Genomic DNA, 24,582 nt, shown 5'->3' with positions numbered 1-24,582 from the left:
CAGAGCAGTCTTCCAGTATATTTACTTCAATCCTTAAAGTGGTAATCTCCCCCATTACTGAAGGAATTGTGAGAGTGACTATAGGAAAGTTTTGGAGTTGTGTATACTGTATGCACCATTGTTCACCTTTACTCAAAGTATATACAATGGTGTAACAATAGCCACAGCAGCCCATCTGAGCAGATGCAGCTGCTGTTCGGCCAACAGATTTCTTCTAGATTCCTTCAATTATCAAGTCAAAGGATGTTGGAAGGTAGGGGCCAGCAGGGTCACCCATGGTTCAAATTTCATCTGGTTTATCTGTGACCAACCTAAGTTCACTAAATGTATGTCCTGCTTTGGTAGTGTAGATTTATTGCCCACAGATCTTCTGTCATCCTGGCCAACACTGAAATTAACCCTGTATGCCCAACACAGTCTTCATCATATTGTACACATCTCGAACAGCTGTTTGTAGCTCTGCTAAAGAAAGAAGAAAACAACCCACGTTTAAAGAAATTTATAGTATGAAATATTTTGTTTGTCATTATTACTACAACTCTTGTATTTTTTTAGGGCTTGTTTACACTTGCGTTTAAGGGGTGGTAAAAAAGGCAAATGAGTTCCATGTTGTCACCCTCAACAGGTCCCGCTTAAGCTGCAAAGGAAGCTGGACAGGGTTGTACAAATGGCTTGGTTGTAATGCCATACTTTGCAGCCACGGCTTTACGAGGTCCCAGCCATGGCATCACCTGCCTGGAGTTTGCCTGTTCTCCCTGTGCCTGTGTGGGTTTCCTCCGGGTACTCCGGTTTCCTCCCACACTCCTAAAACATGCTAGTAGGTTAATTGGATCCTGTCTAAATTGGCCCTAGTATGTGTATGTATGAATGTAAGTTAGGGACCTTAGATTGTACACCCCTTGAGGGTTAGGGACTGATGTGAATATACAATATTATATGTAAAGTGCTGCGTAAATTGATGGTGCTATATAAGTACCTGAAATAAATAAATAAATAAAACGGGCAGTTAAAAGGTGACATATCACCTCCTCACCACTCATCAAATGCCTCTGGTTCTGAATAGCAATCCGTTGCTACTCAGAGGAGTTCTTCTAGCTTCTTTCCCATATGTTATATATATATTGTATATTTCACCGTTTCACCATCATCCTGCAATCTCGGTGAAGTCCTGTCAAGAGGAATTGCATACCAGTGATGTCTTCCTACAACCTCTACTTCACAAACGCAAGGAAATGTTAGGCTTCTAGGCTAAAGCATTTTTACAGCACACAGCATACATATCAATGTACATTCATATCACAGAGGATACACATCACAGAGCAAACACAGCATAAAAAATACATATCACAGAGCAAATACAGTACAGATCGTACACATTAGAGAACATGCAGAGCTTGCATATCACAGAGCAAACATATCATACAGCATACGCAACACAAAACATACATAGTACAGTGCATACATATCACAAAGCATACACAGCACAGAGCATACGCATCACATGGAGCATGCATATCACAAAGCATACACAGCACAGAGCATACGCATCACATGGAGCATGCATATCACAAAGCATACACAGCACAGAGCATACGCATCACATGGAGCATGCATATCACAAAGCATACAAAGCACAGAGCATACGCATCACATGGAGCATGCATATCACAAAGCATACACAGCACAGAGCATACGCATCACATGGAGCATGCATATCATAAAGCATACACAGCACAGAGCATACGCATCACATGGAGCATGCATATCACAAAGCATACACAGCACAGAGCATACGCATCACATGGAGCATACATATCACAAAGCATACACAGCACAGAGCATACGTATCACATAGAGCATACATATCACAAAGCAGATAGCACGGAGCATACGCATTGCATGGAACATGCATATCACAAAGCATACAAAGCACAAAGCATACGCATCACATGGAGCATGCATATCACAAAGCATACACAGCACAGAGCATACACATCACATGGAGCATACATATCACAAAGCATACATAGCACACAGCATACACATCACATGGAGCATACATATCACAAAGCATACATAGCACACAGCATACACATCACATGGAGCATGCATATCACAAAGCAGACAGCAGAGAGCATACACATCAGAGAATTTATACAACACAGAGCATACACATCAGAGAACTTATACAACACAGAGCATACATATCAGAGAACTTATACAACACAGAGCATACATATCAGAGATCATACACAGCCCAGAGCATACATGTCACGTACAGTATCCTGGCATGTCACCAGCAAGAATATCAATAAAATAATACAACCAAAATACCCATTTCCACAGGTCACTCTCTCACTGACTGGATGAGGGAGGCATCTTCAAAAGTAGCCTGCTAGGTTAATTGGCTCCTGTCTAAATTGGCCCTATTATGTGTATGTATGAATGTGAGTTAGGGACCCTAGAGTGTACTCTCCTTGAGGGCAGGGACTAATGTGAATGGTCATTATGTAAAGCACTGTGTAAATTGTTGGCACTATATAAATATCTGTGATAAATAAATAATTGTTCCCTTGGTGATCAAAACAGTGCAGAATGTCACTCACCAGCGAGAGAGCCATGCTTTACTCATCTGGCCACAAAAGGGGGCATCTTGTGGTGGTGGTGGGGCCTATACAAATACCGATTTTCAGAAAGTAAATATTCACATTTGATTCTATTACCGTTCACCAGAGGTTTTATTTTGCAGAGGATACCTGTATATTACACCACCAAAGCAGAAAGCTATTTGCTGGTATTTCTGTTATGTATTGCTACAGTTATGATCAATATTTTATTTGAAACATCTTAAAAGGAGTTTTTTACATAAAATAAAATCATGGGCTGGCATAATTTTGAAACAATAACTTGCTACATGCACAGGGGCATATTTGCCACAAGGCAAACAAGGCACTTGCCTAGGGAGGCATTTTTTAGGGGGGCAGCACCTCCCCTCAGAAGAAGGGATAGAAGAAGGGACATGTGTGCCATGGGAACCAGGTGGGTTCCAAGAGAGGTTGCAGGCTGCTTGATGGTGTATTTAGAGCCTGACTCTCATTTCCGGGGATGTCCAGAGCTGTGAAGATGGCTGTCTCTCTATCGCCGGGGAGGGGGGGGGTAGTGGAAGGCTCTCACAGGTGAGGGGCAGGGGTGTTGTTGGTCGATGTCAGGCGCTTTCTGCGGAAGGGGGGTTGGTGGTGGCCGCTGTCCGTGGGGGCAGACAATTTTTGTGTTGCCTAGGGCAGCACAAAACCTAAATACACCACTGTACATGCACCCCTTCAATACTTTGATATTCTTCCTGGGTTAGGCATGGCGTGTTTCGCAAATACTTCTTCAGGAGTCTCAAAGGATGCTTAGTTTACAATCACATAATTTATCATTGGTATCATCACGCATTGCTATCAATTCATACCGATATTAGATGTGGTTGATATCAACACTTACTCAGATCATTGTGACCTTTATTAAAAGATGTTGCTTAGGAATTTGGGGACAGCAGTGTTAATCTGGGGAAGCAGAGACACCCTGGCACCCTAGGGTGATGCTACATAGCAGGGGTGTCAAACTCAATTTCATCGCGGTCCTCATCAGCATTGTGGTTACCCTGTAATGCAGGCCATAGACGGTTCATTTATCGGCCGAAAAACAAAACATCGTTCGTTCTGTTGCTACCAATGATTGCAAAAATTGGCCGTATTTCACAAATTTTACAGCATGACCGATAAAAGAAGTGAGGAGGAACCGCGATTATTCTTTCGGACGAACCGTCTATGGCCTGTATTAGACTATATAACTGTATCTACTCTATATCGTATTAAATAACTGCCTCTGCATTCAATTATGAATGGTTTTAGTACTTATTATTATACAGGATTTATATAGCGCCAACAGTTTGCGCAGCACTTTACAAATGAAGGTAGACATTACAGTTACAATACAATTTGGTACAAGAGGAAGCAGAGGGCCCGGCTCATCAGAGCTTACAATCTAGGAGAACTTAAGACTTACCTGTGAAGAGCAGGTGCAGAGCGGCATGGGGCCCCCTCACTGTCCTGTAGCAGATGATGCAAGCCTGAAAAGGAGGGTCGCACACTGCTGGGATCATCCACAAGAAACTTCATTGGTGACTGCTCAGATAGAATATGGTTCTGCCATGGTGTTCTGTTTGATCACTCTTCAATAAAGTTTCTTGCAGATGATATCAGTGGTGTTCAACCCCCCTTTTCAACTGGCATAGATACGTATTATTCTCATAGCAATTTTAAGCAGATGCCCAGAGCACCCCCCCTTTACTTCAGATGTCAAGAGCCCCCCACCATCAGAAGTCAAGAGTCCCTCACCCTCCCTTATATCACACTGCAACCCCCGACCTTGTACTGGGAAGAAGCTGGGGGAAGCTGGGAAGCAAGAAGTGCAGGTTCTGGAGGAGGACCAGAAGAGGGCTGAGATCAGCTGCCAGAGTCTGCTGAATGCTGAGACCAGGGGAGGCGGAGACGAGGGGAGAAGCGCAAGATCTGGCGGAGAAGTTCTGTCCTCTTCTCTGTTGCCAGATGCTGAGACAAGGTGGGGCAGAGATGAGGAGGGTGCTGCAGGAGAGGTGCGAGGACCAAATGAAATAGCCTGGCGGGCCAGTTTTGGACTGTAGGCCTTGTGTTTGACACGTGCTGTACAGTATCAGCGTTACGTTAGCTTGTCTTTCAACAGTATAGGTTTGCTTTCAGATGAAATCTGTAAGTTTCCTTTCATAGGTATTTTCCGTATTTGTTTTCTTATGCTTGGTGAGGCCACAAGCAGTCAAGGTCACCGTGCCTTTATATCAGGCAACTATATAACAAACAAAGGAAAGAGCAGACGGCAGCTTGTCATAAGATATTCTGATTTTAAGGAAAAAAGTGATGTATTGTTTGAACTGTCATTTCAGTTCTCCATGAGTTGTAAAATGTTTATTTTAAAACCTTGATGTTCTTAAAATTTCCATTTTTTCTGAAAGGGTTCCGTCTTTGTATATAATGTTGCTGCTATTTTAAACAATCGGGAATATAAAGCAGAAAAACATCAGCACTAGTGATATATAAATATACTGATGTTTCTTTGTGATGTGTAAGTGATGTCACACAAACGCCAAGGATCCCTTTAAATAAAGAGAAGCCAATTTTTAGTTCATTTTTTTCATCAGTTTATTTTACTAGAGAATTCTAGTTTACATACTGTTCCTTTCAAACTTTGTCACCCTTTCCATCAGTGAGGCTGTAACAATTAAAAGAAAATGTAAAAATTATATATATATATATATATATATATATATATATATAATTATTATTATTATTATACAGTATTTATAAAGCGCCAATAGTTCGCTCAGTGCTGTACATTACAGAGGGGGACAGAACATGTGACAGAACAATACTAATACAATGCAAAACATGAGGGGATTAAGGGCTTCCCTTAGGGTAGGTGATAACTTGAAATTGATATGATAGGTGTTATGTCTGAATTACGTTTATTTTTAGTACAATGGCATTTGCATGCTGAAGAAATTATATTGAATTACAATTTTTTAATTAGAATGTTCATTCAGCATTTGCATGCACTAAAAAAAAAAAATCAAAAACCAAAAAAATCCCACACATTTGTTACGGTACTTTGTTCTAATTAAAAACTAAAAGCCAATGAAAGAATGAGCCCCTTCCTTCATTTCCTTGCAAATAATATTTGGATTGTTAACCAATTAGTTTGGAACAGAATGATTCTATCCCTCCTATGTTAATAGTCTGATAAGACTCCTCGCCAGGGGCGGACTGACAACTCATGGGGCCCCCGGGCAATAGGGGATCATGAGGCCCCTGTGTCCTTGGCCAAACTCAAAAAAGCCTATGAAAAAGGTACCAGGGGCATCTCATGGGGCCCCCTACTGACCCCGGGCCCTCCAAATGGTCAGTCCGCCCCTGTTCCTCGCACATGGTAATGATTTCTATACGACAAATCTTGCTGGCAGAAAGTTCCTGAGTAAAGAACATGAGTACAGTTCACATATTACCTGCGTGTACACATGCATAACTTTTATTCATATGTATATGTGCATAAAAATTCCAGAATGCTTCTTTTAGCTCCCAGAATTGAGGGGGTAACTGTGATTTACATTCGTGTAGACTCCTCTCTGCACCATCTGAAACTCACCTATCAATTCACCTCTGCAACTCCTGACTGCAGCTCACAAGTGTCATCAGCCGGCCCTCTCTATAGTAAGGCTGGCCATACACTATACAATTTTCTTGAGATTTTTGGTTTAGATTTACCAAAAACCATATAATAGAAAGTCAAACCTAACAATACTTTCAATTGTATCCAATTAGGCAGGCTCTTGCACTACATAGTTGAAGGTAAATCTAAAGGAAATTGGGCAGAGAATTGTATAGTGTATGGCCAGCCTAACCCTCATCCACAACTGCCTGAAGCTCACCTCCTGTCCACACCTGTACGTTACCCTGAAAATAAGACCTACCTTTAAAATAAGACCTAGTGTGTGTTTTTGAGCCAAAAAAAAGACAGTGTCTTTTTTTCAGGGAAACACGGTAGTTCATTCATTCACAGAACGCTGTTTTTAAATTGTGGCAGAGGGTGGGGGAAAAAGATCCCCTGCCCGCTGTCATGGGGATGGGGGGGAATTAGTGGGAAGAGGAGGCAGGAGCTGAAGCATGTTTTGGGTGGAACATGTAACATGTTTCAAAAATGTAAGTACGTGTATTATGTGCCAATACCTGTTCCTGCATACAGACACATTCCACAATGCCACAAATTATTATTATTATACAGGATTTATATAGCGCCAATAGTTTGCTCAGCGCTTTACAATATAACGGGAGACAATACAGCAACAATACAGTTCAATACAAGAGGGATAGGAGAGCCCTGCTCCTTGGGGATTACAAATGTGTTTTTCTTTTAAACTGATCTGAATGCAGCCCATTGCTTTTAATGGGCCTGTACACACAGGCTCATAAATATCAGGAAACTAATGTCACATTTAAATCAGTTAAAAAAAATACAAAAACCAGTGTTCTTGGTCACTATTTAATGCATGTACGAATGAGAATTCCACCTCCCCTATAGTAGATTATATCACAGAAGAATTTTTACGCACGCACTATACGGACCATACTTGTGTTTTCTGCACAGGAACTTTCTGGCATTAAGATTTGACGTTCGTACATCAGCACTGTGTGCAAGGACCCTTCTGTAGTTGGCAAACACTGACTTCATATCAGAAAAGACAGGACAGCTCACTATGTATATATAACATGGACTTCCTCTGACATTTCAGCCGCTGTCCATAGATAAAACAGTTGAATGCTCTATCTATAGACCGGACAGTGACAGAGTGGAAAAAGGAAATATGTTCACAGATAATGCCTGAACCAGCCAAAACCAGAGTGAAAAATTCTAAACAAAACTGGTTGTCCTAATGATTCCTCCTGAGGATGATGTCAGATGGGTGTTATGGTGTTCTGCAGATTTCAAACTGAAAATCACAGCAAGCTTTTCCTACGCACATCCCTGACCTGATTAATGTGACACCAGCCTAGCATGGTTTTCAATGGGAAAGATCCTTTCCGGGGCTCACAGATGTTTAGAACAGCAATTATGAGAGACTGCTGCATGTAGTAATTAGGTAACAGTGAAGCTTGATAGATTAGCGGTTAAAGTGGAACTTCACCCTAAAGGCAAAATTCCCCTTTATGTCCAAAATTCCCCTTTAGGTCCCAGAAGGCTGCGGAATGATTCACAAAGTGCAGCACAGCTCACGCATGCACAGTGTGCAGTCAGCTGTGAAGCCACAAGGAATCACAGCCGGCTGCCTACAGTAAACATGCCGGCAACATGGACCCAAAGATGGATGAAGAAATTATTCGGGTGAGGACAGCACTGGACCCCTGTCCTTTTATTAACTGCTTTCCTGCCATCCTATAGCAGATATACTTCTACAGGGTGGCAGGAGTGCTCAAAATCACATATATATACAGAGGTAGGGGGTGCGTGTGAACTGTGCGCACGCCCTACAGGCACCGCTGTTCGGGGCCTCGGCAATCAGTCACCAGGTCCTGGCTGGTGATTACTCGCTGGCACCTGGCGATTGCCGAGCATTACTGACAGAGGGAAAGAACTGTATGTAAACAATACAGTTCTCTCCCCTGTCAGCTCCATAGCAGAGCCATACAAAGCAGTGTGCTTACAGTTAAAAGCACTAACACAGCCCACTGTAAAACAGCACACCTTTTGATCGCCCCCCATGTTAACCCCTTCCTGCCCAGTGCCATTAGTACAGTATCAGTGCTTTTTATTAGGGGATGTTAGTGACACTAAGTCAGTTCCCCCCAGTGTCAGAATGCCCACTGAAGTCCTGCTTTAAGTCACTGACCCCCGCTGTTACTAGTAAAGAAGAAAAAAAAAATCCAAGTATATATACCGCCATGGTATAACTTTCATGTAAACCAATTAATTTACACGTATTGGGATTTTTTAGCAAATACATGTAGCAGAATATATTTTGGTCTAAATTTATAGCGAAATTTGATTTTTAAATTTTTTTTACTGGACATGTTTAATAGCAAAAAGTCAAAAATATACCGTAGTTTTATTTCTCAAAATTGTTGGTCTTTTTTTTTATAACACAAAAAATCAAAACCGCACAGGTGATCAAATACCACCGAAAGAAAGCTCTATTCGTGGGAAAAAAAGGGCTTAATTTTCATTTGGGTGCAGTGTTGCATGACCGCGCAATTATCAGTTAAAGTAACGCAGTGCTGTAACGTAAAAAATGGCCTGGTCAGGAAGGATGGTAAATCCTCTGGAAGGCAAGTGGTTAAAAGTCAGCAACTACAGTATTTATAGCTGCTGACTTTTAATTTTTTTCAAATAGGGTAAAGAACCCCTTTAACAAGAGGACAAGGAGGCATGCTTTACATTGGGAGGAAGAGAGATTTAACCTCCAAATACAGAAAGGCTTTTTCACAGTAAGAGGTGGGAAAATGTGAAGAGAACTGGCTCAGGTCAGTAGATTGTTTTAAAAAAGGCCTGGATTCTTGGGGGATCATAAAGGGATTGTTTTCCAACCCTTGAGCAAATTGAATCATGTTTTATTGTTTTTTCTGCCTTCCTCTGGATCAACTATGGGTATAGGATTGTGTATATGGAGATTTTCTATTTGTGTATGTGTGTGTTGTTTTTTCTCTATGGGTTGAACTGGATGGACTAGTGTCTTTTTTTTTAACCAGACTAACTATGTAACAAAGTTACCTTACAGTACTATGGCCTTGAGTTCAGCTACCACTTGATGGCAGGGCCATATTTACCATAAGAGCTCGTTTAGATCCTTGCGGTGGGGCAACTTTACATGCATTGCTGGCTGTAGTACCATTCATTTTGAATAGCACCCCAGCGTACATGTGTTGCAGCCTACCACAATGTACTATAGTAAGTTGTATTACAAATTTGTTTACAAATCCATTGGAACGTTTTGGTGGGTTGGCAGCCCAATATTTCTATATACTTTATGTATAATATTTTGCTGCCTTAAAGCAATGCATGTTAACATGTGCCATAACACACCTCACAAATGTAAATGGACTCTTGGGCTCAGTAGGCCTATGCCTGTAGGTTGCAGCACCAAAGAGGTTGTGTTTCCCTGTATACTATTAGGCCAAATATTTTCCTATGTAGGCCATAACAGTCACTTGTATGTGTAGACAAGGTGATCCAAGCAGATCAGTATTATTTTGGGCACAAATACTTCATACTTATGCGTGGCCAAAACCCAAGGTAACGCATGGCACTAAGTGGCGCAAAGTACTGTAGTGGTAACACAATGGAATGTGCAGGGGCTCTAAGGACTTCTTCACACCAGTGCACTATGATAATACTGCGATAAATGCAAAAGATGCACCGTGATAATGACAGTGGATGCGCTGCAGTGCCATAATCTCTGGATGGTACCCCAACCCACCTTCACAAAGCAAAGTGTTGGGCAGCACTGTCGAAAATTCTGCTTGTATACTTTTAGGTCCATTGTGGTGGGTTAGTTACTGAATAGGCTGCCTTAAAGCAACACACATCAAGGCATTGTACCATGTGATAATGCATATACAGTTGCAAGAAAAAGTATGTGAACCCCTTGGGATTACGTGGAGTTTTGCATGAATTGGGCATAAAATGTGCTCTGAACGTCATCTAAGTCACAACAATAGAAGAACACAGTCTGCTGAACATAATACTACACAAACATTAGATGTTGCCATGGTTTAATTGCACATAACATGTAAACATTCACAGTGCAGGAAGGAAAAAGTATGTGAGGTCCTAGCTTAATGACTTCTCCCAGAGCTAACTGGAGCCAGGAGTGAGCCAACCTTGACTCCAATCAGTGTGATGATATTGGATGTGTTGCTGACAGCTGTCCTGCCCTTAAAAAACACACACCTGTTTTGGGTTTACTGGTTTTAAGAAGCACTGTCTGATGTGAACCATGCCTCGCAGAAAAGAGCTCTCAGAAGACCTACGATCAAGAATTGTTGACTTGCATGAAGTTGGAAAGGGTTACAAAAGTATCTCCAAAAGCCTTGATGTTCATGTGTCCACGGTAAGACAGACTGTCTACAAATGGAGAAAGTTTAGCACTGTTGCTACTCTCCGTAGGCGTGGTCGTCCTGTAAAAATGACTGCAAGAGCACAGTGCAGAATGCTGCATGAGGTAAAGAAGAATCCCAGAGTGTCGGCTAAAGACCTACAGAAATCTCTGGCACATGCTAACATTTTTGTTGACACATCTACAATAAGGAAAACATTAAACAAGAATGGAGCACATGGGATGACACCACGGAGGAAGCCATTGCTGTCCAGAAAGAATATTGCAGCACGTTTGAAGTTTGCAAAAGAGCACCTGGATGTTCCACAGCACTACTGGCAAAATATACTGTGGACAGATGAAACCAAGATTGAGTTGTTTGGGAAGAACACACAACACTATGTGTGGAGAAAAAAAGGCACAGCACAATAACATCAAAACCTCATTCGCACTGTAAAACATGGCGGAGAGAGCATCATGGTTTGGGGCTGCTTTGCTGCCTCAGGACCTGGACGGATTGTTGTCATTAATGGAAAATGAATTCCAGAGTTTATCAAGACATTTTGCAGGAAAACGTACGACCATCTGTCCGCCAACTGAAGCTCCGCAGAGGATGGGTGATGCAACAGGACAATGACCCAAAGCATACAAGTAATGCAACAAAACAATGGCTGCAACAGCACAGAATACGCCTGAGTCCTGACCTTAACCCGATTGAAATGCTGTGGCATGACCTTAAGAGAGTGATTCACACCAGACATCCCAAGAATATTGCTACACTGAAACAGTTTTGTGAAGAGGAGTGGTCCAAAATTACTCCAGATCGTTGTGCAGGTCTGATCTGCAACTACAGGAAACGTTTGGTTGAGGTTATTGCTGCCAAAGGAGGGTCAACCAGTTATTAAGTCCAAAGGTTCACATACTTTTTCCTCCTGCACTGTGAATGTTTACATGTTATGTGCAATTAAACCATGGCAACATCTAATGTTTGTGTAGTATTATGTTCAGCAGACTGTGTTCTTCTATTGTTGTGACTTAGATGACGTTCAGAGCACATTTTATGGCCAATTCATTCAAAACTCCAAGTAATCCCAAGGGGTTCACATACTTTTTCTTGCAACTGTATGTTCAACTCACTGCAAAGGACTGAGCTAGTGTGAATGGGACATCTAGGTTCTGTATATAAAGACATTGCAGCAACACGATCACTTCTTCATAACAGTCTTCTAAGTTGTGTACCTTCAGGCTCTACCGATGAAACAGATCGAAATGAAAACATACTAGAAGGCTAATCAGCTTCCTCCAGTATTGGCCTTGGAGCATGAGTCTCTAGGGCTATTGTGAAGACATAAAATTGTTGGCTTGTTTGGGGTCAGTGATGGGTTCTGTATATTTCATTTATGGTTACAGAAGTGGAGAGAACCAGGGACCCTTCACACATTTGTATGTGCATTGTACCATGTGTTACTGTATGGCATGTTGTGGTGGATTGCCATTTTTTTCAATGGTACCCGAACGTGGATACATGGCAAAAATAAATGCAGTGTATGGCTTTAGGAAAAAAAAGGCAGGTCACTTTTTTAGCCCTGTTCAGAGCTTTCTCTTGAGCTTTTTGTTGAGAGCCCTCTGAAAATAAATCATTGACACAACAAAAAACATGCGTCATATGCAGTTCTGTAATGTAGAATAAAGGAGAACAGGACTTCCTTCTCAAGATGGCTTACAGGATTTTTTTACAAGCATTCAGTTTATCGGTAGCTGTGGGTAATAGTCACAGAGCACATCGCATTGCTTGATCGAGGTAGGGGATCAGTAAGCAGTTCTATTGATTCTCATGATAAGCATGTAATTTGATTTCATGGCTTAAAAATAGGGGGAAAGTGCTGTCATGAGCTCCGGACCGCCGGGGGCGTGGGGAGTGGGATGGTCACTAATGTTCTCTGCACCCCCTGTGGTTACTCCATAGACTAGACTCCAACTCTAGAACTGCACCAAATTTGATGAGCTACATGCTGTTTGAAGGGTGTACATATTTGTGCTCACTTTTTATATCTGAAGTAACCTTCACCACACTCCAGTTTGAGGTTACTTACAGTATCTCCCAGAAGTGAGTACTCCCTCACATTTTTGTAAATATTTTATTATATCTTTTCATGTGACAACACTGAAGGAATGACACTTTGCTACAATGTAAAGTAGTGAGTGTACAGCTTGTATAAGTGTGAATTTGCTGTCCCCTCAAAATAACTCAACACACAGCCATTAATGTCTAAACCGCTGGCAACAAAACTGAGTACACCCCTAAGTGAAAATGTCCAAATTGGGCCCAAAGTGTAAATATTTGGCGTAGCCACCATTATTTTCCAGCACTGCCTTACCCCTCTTGGGCATGGAGTTCACCAGAGCTTCACAGGTTGCCACTGGAGTCCTCTTCCAATCCTCCATGACGACATCACGGAGCTGGTGGATGTTAGAGCCCTTGCACTCCTCCACCTTCTGTTCGAGGATGCCCCACAGATGCTCAATAGGGTTTAGGTCTGGAGACATGCTTGGCCAGTCTATCACCTTTACCCTCAGCTTCTTTAGCAAGGCAGTGGTCGTCTTGGAGGTGTGTTTGGGGTCATTATCATGTTGGAATACTGGCCTGCAGCCCAGTCTCCAAAGGGAGGGGATCATGCTCTGCTTCAGTATGTCAAAGTACATGTTGCATTCATGGTTCCCTCAAAGAACTGTAGCTCTCCAGTGCTGGCAGCTTTCTTGTGCATCATCTTTAGAAGAGGCTTCCTTCTGGGATGACAGCCATGCAAACCAATTTGATGCAGTGTGCGACGTATGGTCTGAGCACTGATAGGCTGACCCCCACCCTTTCAACCTCTGCAGCAATGCTAGCAGCACTCATACATCTGTTTACCAAAGCCAACCTCTGGATATGATGCTGAGCAAGTGCACTCATTTTCTTTGGTCGACCGTGGCAAGGCCTGTTCTGAGTGGAACTTGTAATGTTAAACCGCTGTATGGTCTTGGCCACCATGCTGCAGTTTCAGGGTCTTGGCAATCTTCTTATAGCCTAGGCCATCTTTATGTAGAGCAGCAATTCTTTATTTCAGATCCTCAGAGAGTTCTTTGCCATGAGGTGCCATGTTGAACTTCCAGTGACCAGTGTGAGAGTGATAACACCAAATTTAACACACCTGATCCCCATTCACACCTAAGACCTTGTAGCACTAAAGAGTCACATGACACTTGGGAGGGAAAATGGCTAATTGGGCCCAATTTCGACATTTTCACTTAGGGGTGTACCAGGGGCAGACTGACCATTTGAGCACTCGGGCACTGCCCGAGGGCCCGGGGTCAGTAGGGGGCCCCATGAAATGCCCCTGGTACCTTTTTTATAGGCTTTTTTGAGTGTGGGCAAGGACACAGGGGCCCCATGATCCCCTATTGCCCGGGGGCCCCATGAGTTGTCAGTCCGCCCCTGGGGTGTACTCACTTTTGTTGCTAGTGGTTTAGACATTAATGGCTGTGTGTTGAGTTATTTTGAGGGGACAACAAATTTACACTGTTATACAAGCTGTACACTCACTACTTTACATTGTAGCAAAGTGTCACTTCTGTGAGATACTGTATGACCCCAAAATAGATGGAAACTCAAGCACTAAAATATATAAATTTTAGCTTTAGATTTTTTAAAACATTTTATTCTACAGCTTTCAATAAAGTCCAACTCAGGGCAACTAAAAAATGATCCCTTTCAGTGAGGAAGTGCCCTGGATACCCAACATGACCATCTGTCCTTGGCTAGGTGCTGTAGCAGTGGGGTGCTGGAACACAAGGTACTGAAAGAACACATGTAGTATTGTCAATCAAGGTGATCGCCACTTGACAGTGCAAGTATAGCTCTGGTTGGATAGAGTAGAAAGAGCAGGTAAGTGCGCTAGTACTATACATATTGAGTTTGGTCAATATTGTCCAGTGATCTTTATTGCGACAGAGACCAGAATGGCAGGCAACAGCACTAAGGATGAGTGGAAGTACCAGAGGGTACCATACCGCCCAGCTAAAGAGGAACACCTTTTTAGCATGCACTATATGCAAAAGGACACGTCCCTTCCACAGTCCACAAAAATGTCATATCCGGAATATGACTGACTAAACCAGTGACCAGCAGTATAAGGGGGAGGAGAAAGGCTTAACCACAGTGCTGCTGACCAGCAATACAAGGCGGGAGGAGAAGGGGTTAATAGCACTGCCACTGACCAGTAATGCAAGGGGAAGGGGTTAACACCACTGCCACTGAGCGCAATGCAAGGGGAGAGGGGAAGGGGTTAACACCACTGCCACTGAGTGGCAATGCAAGAGGAGTGGGGAAAGGGTTAACATCACTGTCACTGAGCAGAAGTGCAAAGGGAGAATGGAAGGGGTTAACACCACTGCCACTGACTGGAAATGCATGGGGATAGGGGAAGGGGTTAACACCACTGCCACTGAGCAGCAATGCAAGGGGAGAGGGGAAGGGGTTAACTCCACTGCCACTGAGCAGCAATGCAAGGGGTTAACACCACTGCCATTGATCGGCAATGCATGGAGAAAGGGGTTAACATCACTGCCACTGAGTGGCAATGCAAAAGGAGAAGAGAAGGGGTTAACACCACTGCCACTGAGCAGCAATGCAAGGGGAAGGGGTTAACGCCACTTCCACTGAGCAGCAATGCAAGGGGAGAGGGGAAGGGGTTAATAGCACTGCCACTGAGCGGTAATGCATGGGGAGAGGGGAAGGGGTTAACACCACTGCCACTGAGTGGCAATGCAAGGGGAGAGGGTAAGGGGTTAACACCACTGCCTGGCAATGCATGGGGAGAGGGGAAGGGGTTAACACCGCCACCACTGAGCGGCAATGCAAGGGGAGATGGGAAGGGGTTAACTCCACTGCCACTGAGCAGCAATGAAAGGGGTTAACACCACTGTCATTGATCGACAATGCATGGAGAAAGGGGTTAACATCACTGCCACTGAGTGGCAATGCAAAGGGAGAAGAGAAGGGGTTAACACCACTGCCACTGAGCAGCAATGCAAGGGGAGAGGGGAAGGGGTTAATAGCACTGCCACTGAGTGGCAATGCAAGGGGAGAGGGTAAGGGGTTAACACCCCTGCCTGGCAATGCATGGGGAGAGGGGAAGGGGTTAACACCGCCACCACTGAGCGGCAATGCAAGGGGAGATGGGAAGGGGTTAACACCACTGCCATTGACCAGCACTGCATGGAGAGAGGGGAAGGGGTTAACATCACTGCCACTGAGTGGCAATGCAAAGGGAGAGGGGAAGGGGTTAACACCACTGCCACTGACCAACAATTCAAGGGAAAAGAAGTGTTGCATCACTACCACTGACATTGATAACGGGTTATTTTCGTGGTCAGTACTAAGAAATACCATTAGGGCTCTCTTACACGGATGGCTGGGGGGGGGGGGGCAGTAAAAATAGGTGGCTGAGTGCTCCCGTGGCAATTTTAACTCGGGTTACAGAGTTTGACAGATGTCATTGCAACCAACTGTGAGCCAAATGCTTGTAGTTGCGGCATGGTCCCACAATGAAAAATTGCTGTTCAGCAATTAAAAAAAAGAATTAAAAAACAGACAGCAGAGGGTGTCAGCAGTGCCTTCTGAACACCTGAAAGCTTTTGCTATGACACACTCTGAAAAGCAAACCACTGCAGATCACTTTTCAGAAGGTGTTAAGCATTACCATCTGTCTAAAAGAGCTCTTACTGTCACCAATGATGAGGCTTATTTTACTCCCACTTTCTCTTCAGTGTACATAGCAGTATATTGCAAACAAATGCAGCAGGACCAATGGTTTCTGTGCTTTGACTTTAAAATGGACTGCCCAACTTGACGCAATGCACCTAAACACATGAAGTCATGCTGCCGCTGGGACTGTCGGGGCCACACTTGAAGCCCTCTATAATTATGAAGTTGACAACCACTGAGTTAGGGTTCACATCAAGCAGATTTAAAAGTGCAATAGTAAAAGTGTAGCACTTAAAAATAACAAAAACATGAAATAGTGCAAAACTGTTTTTGGTTCACATGGATGTGAGGGGACATCATTCCTATTTATTTGAGGGCCAGTTCACACTACATGCGTTTTAGTTGCTTATTTTCTGTATCCAAAATGCACAGAAAGTAGGTTATATGGTTGTCAATGTCATAGTTCACATCAGTGCTTGCAGTTCCAGTGCGTTCCGGTTTTAGAAAAAAACAGTAGAATATGCTGCATTTTTTCTGCACAGAACTGTACTGGAACGCAGTAAAAGGCACCATAGTGCAGTGGAACGCACCAAAACCGCACTGGAACGCGCAGTTCCCTATTTAAATTGAAGAAAATGAGATCAGTAAAAAATGATCTGGAATGCATAAAAAACACACTGGAACGCATCAAAAACGCGCATGCGGATACGCATCTGGAACGCATCTGGACTGCATTTCCATAGTGTGAACCGGCCCTGAGAACAGCACTGGAACTGCACTTCATATGGTGGACTTTTTATGTGGATTTTCCTTTGCACTATATTTCATTATTCTATGTTTATTTTGCACTATTTAATGTTTTGTTATTTATAAGTTCTACACTTTTACTATTGCATTTTTGGGGGTTTGTATCATTACTCTTGGCATCAACTGCTATTTTTTTCACTTGTATCTGAGCGCAGATCTTATATACACGGCTTTAAGGATCTGTTCACACCTATGCGTTTCTTAGTGCCTTTTTGCAGAAACGCACTACAGTCCATTTAACATGGTTTCCTATGGAACGTGTTCACATCTATGCTTTCTTGAGCCGCTACATTTTTGGAAAGGGTCAGTGACTGTTTTTTTTTAAAGCAAAAAGCAGCATTTTTGGGACAATAGAGTTCAATGGAGAATCTGCTGAAATGAATGGTAGTGCGTTTTTGCCGCATTTTGCATTTTTATTCTGCTCAGCAGCAAAAAAAAAATTCCATTTTAACCTCTTCACACTGACGGTACACAAATATACCGCGGCTGGGCTTTGATGCCGAGCGGCCGCATATTTGCGTACCATTTGTAAACAAACGTGCAGAGAGCGCGCTCCCAGTCGGGCGGACTGACCACTCGAGCACTGCCCGAGGGCCCAGGGTCAGTAGGGGGCCCCATGAGATGCCCCTAGTACCTTTCATAGGCTTTTTTGTGTGTGGTTTTAGTGTAGGCGATGACACAGGGGACCCATGATCCCCTATTGCCCGGGGGCCCCATGAGTTCTCAGTCCGCCCCTGCTCCCAGTACATGTGTTGGTGTCCCAAGGTCCCAATCTCTCCTTGCGATCAGGAGCTTTCTGATCATGTGACTGCTGTGACCAGGGATGGACTGACAACTCATGGGGCCCCCGGGCAATAGGGGATCATGGGGCCCCTGTGTCCTTGCCCAAACTCAAAAAAGCCTATGAAAAAGGTACCAGGGGCATCTCATGAGGCCCCCTACTGACCCTGGGCCCTCGGGCAGTGCCCGAGTTTCCAAATGGTCAGTCCACCCCTGGCTGTGGCAGCCAATCATGATGGTCATGCTCTTTCTGATCATGTGACTGCCGTGACAGCCAATCATGATGGTCACGCTCTTTCTGATCATGTGATTGCTGTGACAGTCAATCACGGTAGTCACATGTCCCTAAACCCCGCCCCCTTGGCGTCAGAAACCCGTTGAAGGACCCGGAGGCACCGGCGTGAAGGGGTTAAAAAAAAAAAGTTGAACAAAATGCAGTAAAAAACGTGTAAAAAAAAGCGCAAAACGAACTGCGAAAAGCACTGCAAAACAGACAAAAAGCAAACTGCATAAGTGCGAACAGATCCTTAAAGCGCGCCAATGTTTTCAGAGCACGCTGCTGGTCTAGTGTTTGAATATTTGTTTTTTAAATGTATTAACTAGTTTTCTGATTCCAATTTCTTAATTAGACTAAAAACTGAAGGTTGGGAAAGAGCGATGAGATGTGTGGTCGGTTACATGCGGGCGCTGCGGACTGTTCTTAGTAAAGGGATTTGATCATCCAGCATGAGTTGTACGGCATGCAGTGCTGTCCCCCCTCCCTCCAGCTGCCTGCAGTGCCTCTCATTGGCCTCTATGTGGCCTCCATCACATGTTGAGTCACCTCTATTCTTTGCTGATTCCTACAGCCTGCCGGCTAATTAAGTGCATAGGCCAGCCTTTCTGTGCACTGTATTGTAATTAGGTAGGAGGGATGGCCAGCACTGCCCTGACACAGGCACACAGGCTCAGCTCTCAGTGCTAGCAGTTACAAGGACGCAGTTCCCTATGTGGCACAGCACTGACATTACAAAGGTACAGCTGCACAAGTGACTTGGAATATGTGTCTGATGACAGCCTGCTTACCCAGGGCAATGTCATAGGTGTGACCGCTCTTCTGTACCATGGGGAACCAGCCTGCCAGACCAGAGGAACCAGAACAAGGTGAGTGTCTTCACATGGATCCATACTGTGCATGCATTTTATTATTATTATTATTATTATACAGGATTTATATAGCGACAACAGTTTGCTCAGCACTTATCGGGAGACAATACAGTTCAATACAAGAGGGAAAGGAGGGCCCTGCTCCTTGGAGCTTACAATCCAAGAGATTTCTAATTGTATCCCAACTTGTGTCCATTGTGAATCCTTTGTGCAGCTCTCGTAAATGTATGCAAGGAGCATTCCATTCATCGCCATCCTAAAAGCAGCATTTGTGCGCACACAATGAAGGGGATCCATTGACGAGGAGCCGGTATGTGTGTTGGGTGCCTGTCACTGATGATCCCTCTGCAGCTGGAAAGTTTGAACCCTGCCCTTCCAATGTGCGGCTGCTGAGCCGGGGACTGGGAGCGTCTCTTATTGTCGGATAATGAAGGATCTACAGGCATTTGTATAATGAATAGAAAGGTAAATGTCCTCCTGGGTCTGCCGAGTAATTAGACAGATGATACCCCACACACAGCACCTGTTATAGGATATTCAGTCCCATCCTAGGTCAGTCCATGTCATGGTATATTCTCGGAAGGTTTTAGGTGTACAGCGCTGGAAATTGTTGCTCGCCAGTACAGTTGCTGATATTTAAAATTCATTTCTGGACTTATATATAATGTAATGCGGCATTAAACCCAAAGCTAATATTTGCTATATTACAGCTTGCCAGTTCTTAGATGTGATGGCTGCATTCGTTTTTAATTCATTTTAACCTGGTGATCCAGCCAGTAAGTTGGTTGTTTTTCAACAGAACAAGCTCTCCTATAAATGTATTAGGCTGCATACAGGGGCGGACTGACCATTTGGAAACTCAGGCACTGCCAAGGGTCCGGGGTCAGTGGGGGGCCCCATGAGATGCCCCTGGTACCTTTTTTTTTTTTTTTTTTTCATAGGCTTTTTTTGAGTTTTGGCAAGGACACAGGGGTCCCATGATCCCCTATTGCCCAGGGGGCCCCATGAGTTGTCAGTCCGCCCCTGGCTGCATACACACTTGAGCATTTTGTAGCTTGAAGCTCGAAAAAAAAAAAAAAGCTCAAACTTAAAAAAAAAATCATCAATTGTTTACTATAGTGCTTGTTCACACTTGAACAGCCGCCATAGAGAACAATTGATTTTTTTAGGTTTGAAAATTTTGGGTTTTTTGAGCTACAAAACACTCAAGTGCGAATGCAGCCTGACTTATAGGAATCAGACAAAAAAATTAACACTGACAGGGATGCTTACAATGATCAGTTTTATTTATGTAAAACCTTTTATCCCAAAAGGGAAAAAAATACTGCTTGCTGTAACTACATTAAAGTGCTAGCCAGAGTTTGGCTTCAGTTTGTTAGTGTATTTAAATCTGCTAGTATATCTAATACTCCCCTCCCCCAAGACTGACAATGCTGCTGCACTGACAAGTGCTCATTCATCCAGAGTGGAGGCACTCTAAGGCTAGGTTCACACCTATGCAGTTTGCGTTTGATGCGTTTCTGCAGTGCATTTTGTGTTGCGTTTTAGCACTTGTGTTTTTGGCGCATTTTTGATGCGTTTTGAATTTTTTTTTTGTTTCTTGTTGCTAGGCGATTAAAAATGCATCAAAAGCGCACTGTATGCTTTTCTGCAGTGTCTCCATTGAAGTCTATAGAACCAAAAACTCAACTTTTTGCGTTTTTAACAAATAAAAGTCCCTGACCCTTTCCAAACAATGAACCGGGTGAAAACGCGGAGATGTGAACGTGTCCCATAGGACATAAATCATGTTAAATGTACTCTAGTGCGTTTCTGCAAAACGCTGCAGAAAACACTTAGGCGTGAACTTAGGGTAATACAGGAGGTGTGTTTCTGGCCATATCATCAGGTGAAAACAGGTAAAAAAGGAAAACTAAAGCACTACCACATCTAATGATTGGTAAGCTGCAATATATTATGATTTGTGTTTATTACCGCTTCAATGTTTCCCAGCCAGCCATGTTATGCTGACGTAGAAGACCATGGGTCATAATGTTTCCTATTATAAATTAGCTGGACAAATAAAAAAAGATACAAATATACATTTATGACACTAATTCTCAAATGTTTGTTAGAGGTATTGATATGCCATCAACCATTTACACAGCACTGTACATATTGTACATTTACATCATTCCCTGTCCTCAAGGAGCTTAAAATCTATGCATCTGCTTTTTAGGGCCAATTAGCCAGCATGTCTTTAGAATTTGGAGGAAACTCGCACAAGCACAGGGAGAGCATGCAAACTCCATGCAGATAGTGTCCTGGTTGGGATTTGAACCAAGAACCCCAGCGCTGCAAAGCAGGAGTGCTAATGACTAAACTATTATTTATTTCAGGTACTTATATAGTGCCGTCAATTTACGCAGTGCTTTACATATATATTGTACATTCACATCAGTCCCTAACCCTCAAGGGGCGTACAATCTAAGGTCCCTAACTTACATTCATACATACACATACTAGGGCCAATTTAGACAGGAGCCAATTAACCTACCAGCATGTCTTTGGCCTGTGGGAGGAAACCGGAGTACCCCAAGGAAACCCACACAGGCACAGGGAGAACATGCAAACTCCAGGCAGGAAGTGCCGTGGCTGGGATTTGAACCAACGACCCTTGTGCTGCCAGGCTAGCCACTGTGCTGCCCAGACTACTAGTGCTGCCAGGCTAGCCACTGTGCTGCCCAGACTACTATATATATTCAAACTCTTAGGGCTCGTTCACACTAGTCTGTTTTGCCAACGCTTGCCAAACGCCCCTATAGCGTTTGACAAGCGTTGGTCCGGTGTTTGCGGAGCGTTTTTAACGCTCGGCAAACGCCGCATGCGCGGTTTAGCGGCGGTTGCTAGGCGTTTGCCGAGCGTTAATAACGCCCCACAAACGCCTATAATGCATTTGAGTGGTGTTACCGCTCCGCAAACGCCCCGCAACCGCGCCGCAAACGCCGGCCGGGCGTTTGCGGAGCGGCACCATAGACGAGAATAGGAGGCTTCAAAGCCTCCTGACTCGACCAGAGGCGTCCGTTTTGCCGCGACGCGACGCGACGCAAACGCTCCTGTTAGAACAGCACCATGTGCTGTAATATGCAGAGTTGGCAGAGGCGTTTGGGAAGCGGTAAAAACGCTTCCCAAACGCCTCTCTGCCGCCTGCACACAAGGCTAGTGTGAACGTAGCCTTAGGGCCAGTTCACACTACATGCATTTCAGTTTCTTTTTTTCTGCATGCAAAACGCACAGAAAGTAGGTTATATGGTTGTCAATGTCATAGTTCACATCAGTGCTTACAGTTCCAGTTGCAGAAAAAAAAGTAGAATAGGCTGCATTTTGTCTCCACAGAACTGTACTGGAATGCGGTAAAACGCACCAAAAACGCACTGGAACGCACATGTCCCTATTTAAATTGAAGAAAAGGAGGGGATAAAATTAACTGGAATGCATAAAAAAACACACTGAAACGTGTCAAAAATGCACCAGAACGCACCAAACAAGTGTTAAAACCGCATCCGTAATGCATCTGGACTATTTCTGTAGTGTGAACTGGCCCTTAGGCTATTTGTGCACATCCAGGAGTGATTACAGCAGGTATTTTCTGGCTGTGTGGACAGTCATGGATAGCTGCGGCCACCACTGACCTGCCATCTAAGTGTACAGGGCTTGGCAGCCACAACTAGTCGCTCACAGGTGGCAGAAACAGCAGATAACTGCCGCTGTCATTCGCAGTGGGACTAGTCACTCGTGAGAATGTAGCTTTACTGGATGACTTTTATTTCAAATAACCGCCCTGTATTGGTGTTATAGTTTTTTTTTAATATATATATATATATATATATATATAGTACTCTTTTCACTATTTGTTATTTCTGTATCCTGGTGCTGCTCATCTCCCCTAGCCTCTTTTAGTCACTTCCTACCTACATCTTCTTGTGTTCTTCTCCAGCATGGCATCAACAAATATCAGTGCTCTGGACTGACTTCTTGGTGGTGACAGAAGGACCATACCTTCGCAATGTCTATTGACACAGCCACTTAGCCTCCATCAGGTTTGTTTATGACAGGGTGACAACGCAGGAGCACAAGTGGGAGATGGTTGTCAACTAAGAGGAAGGTGCCTGAACAAGGACCTTCATGGCAGGATCACCAATAATCCTTTTTCATTTGGTTCAGACATTTCTGCTGTGTTAAAGTATGTTGCTGTTTAGTATCCTGTGAGTTAACATGCTTTGCAAAAACGCAGCCCATTCATTTTAAATAGGCTGCCAATGTGCCACAACGCATGTTTAACCACTTGCCCTCCAGAGGATTTATCCCCCCCTCACCAGGCTATTTTTTGCGATATGGTACTGTGTTACTTTAACTGACAATTGCGCAGTCATGCAGCACTGCATCCAAATGACATTTTGTCTTTTTTTTTTTTTTTCCCCACAAGTAGAGCTTTCTTTCGGTTGTATTTGATCGCCTGTGCGTTTCTATTTTTTCTACTATGCACAAAAAAAGTCCGACAATTTTGAAAAAAAAATATTATTTTTGACTTTTTGCTGTTAAACATGTCCAGTAAAAAAATCAAATTTCGTCATAAATTTAGGCCAAAATGTATTCTGCGACATGTCTTTACTAAAAAATCCTGATACATGTAAATTAATTGGTTTACATGAAAGTTATGGCAGTATATATACTAGAATTTTTTTTTTTTTTATATATTCGTAATAGCGGGGATCAGCGACTTATAGTGGGACTGTGTCAGGCATTCTGACACTGGGTGGAACTAACTGTCATGACATCCATAGTGACACTAATACAGTGATCAGTGCTAATAAAAAGCACTGGCACTGTACTAATGGCACTGGGCAGGAAGGGGTTAACATTTGGGACAATCAAAGGGTTAACTGTGTGCGGTTTTGCTGTGTGTGTGTGCTTTACAGTGTAAGCCCATTGCTTTGTATGGCTCTGCTATGCAAACTGAACCACAATTCGTAGCACCATATTCAGTTGTGGCTATCTTGCATTGTGTTAATGCACCGGTCTGAAAAGAGCCTCAAGCTGGCCATACACTGTAAGATTTCTCTTTTTCAGCCCCTGAGATAAGTTTGCAAAATCTATCAATTTTTCTTTTCCTTTCCTCTTTTATTCCAAACCGCATAGATAAAGGAACCCAGCCTACCGACTGTTGTATCCTGAGAGCCAGTACCCATGGCTGTCTGAATACCCAAACAATGACTTCACCTGATTGGATGCTGCTACTGTTCAGCCTGCAGTTGTCTACCCAGCTCCTTCAGTTGTCAGCGTGTCAACAGGGCCACTAGTGGCTTGATTCATCAGGAACTAGCCACAATTTGCTGTGTATGGCCAGCCTAAGGCCTGGTTCCCAGAAGCCCGCACAGTAAACTACAGTGTTTTATTGTGCAGG

At 43.5% G+C, this 24,582-nt stretch overlaps 1 protein-coding gene across 3 annotated transcripts in view; it reads left to right on the top strand.

Moving 5' to 3' along the window:
* SPECC1 (sperm antigen with calponin homology and coiled-coil domains 1) overlaps window positions 1-24,582 on the top strand; it is a 490,294-nt gene that overhangs the window by 206,415 nt on the left and 259,297 nt on the right. Inside the window, exon 1 of one of the 3 annotated variants that reach the window (XM_089685737.1) lies at window positions 18,884-19,136. The exons of the other annotated variants lie outside the window; for them this stretch is intronic. Within the exon in view, the coding sequence (XP_089541863.1) occupies window positions 19,097-19,136 (40 nt within the window). The 5' untranslated portion in view covers window positions 18,884-19,096. Of the gene's footprint in view, window positions 1-18,883; window positions 19,137-24,582 lie in introns of those variants that run through there. 3 annotated transcript variants of the gene reach the window in all.

This window comes from Staurois parvus, unplaced genomic scaffold (genome assembly GCF_062004578.1).
Source record: "Staurois parvus isolate SC_StPar_1 unplaced genomic scaffold, SC_StPar_1.0 ptg000382l, whole genome shotgun sequence".
NCBI classification, from domain to species: domain Eukaryota; kingdom Metazoa; phylum Chordata; class Amphibia; order Anura; family Ranidae; genus Staurois; species Staurois parvus.
This window is presented reverse-complemented; position numbering and strand designations above follow the sequence as displayed.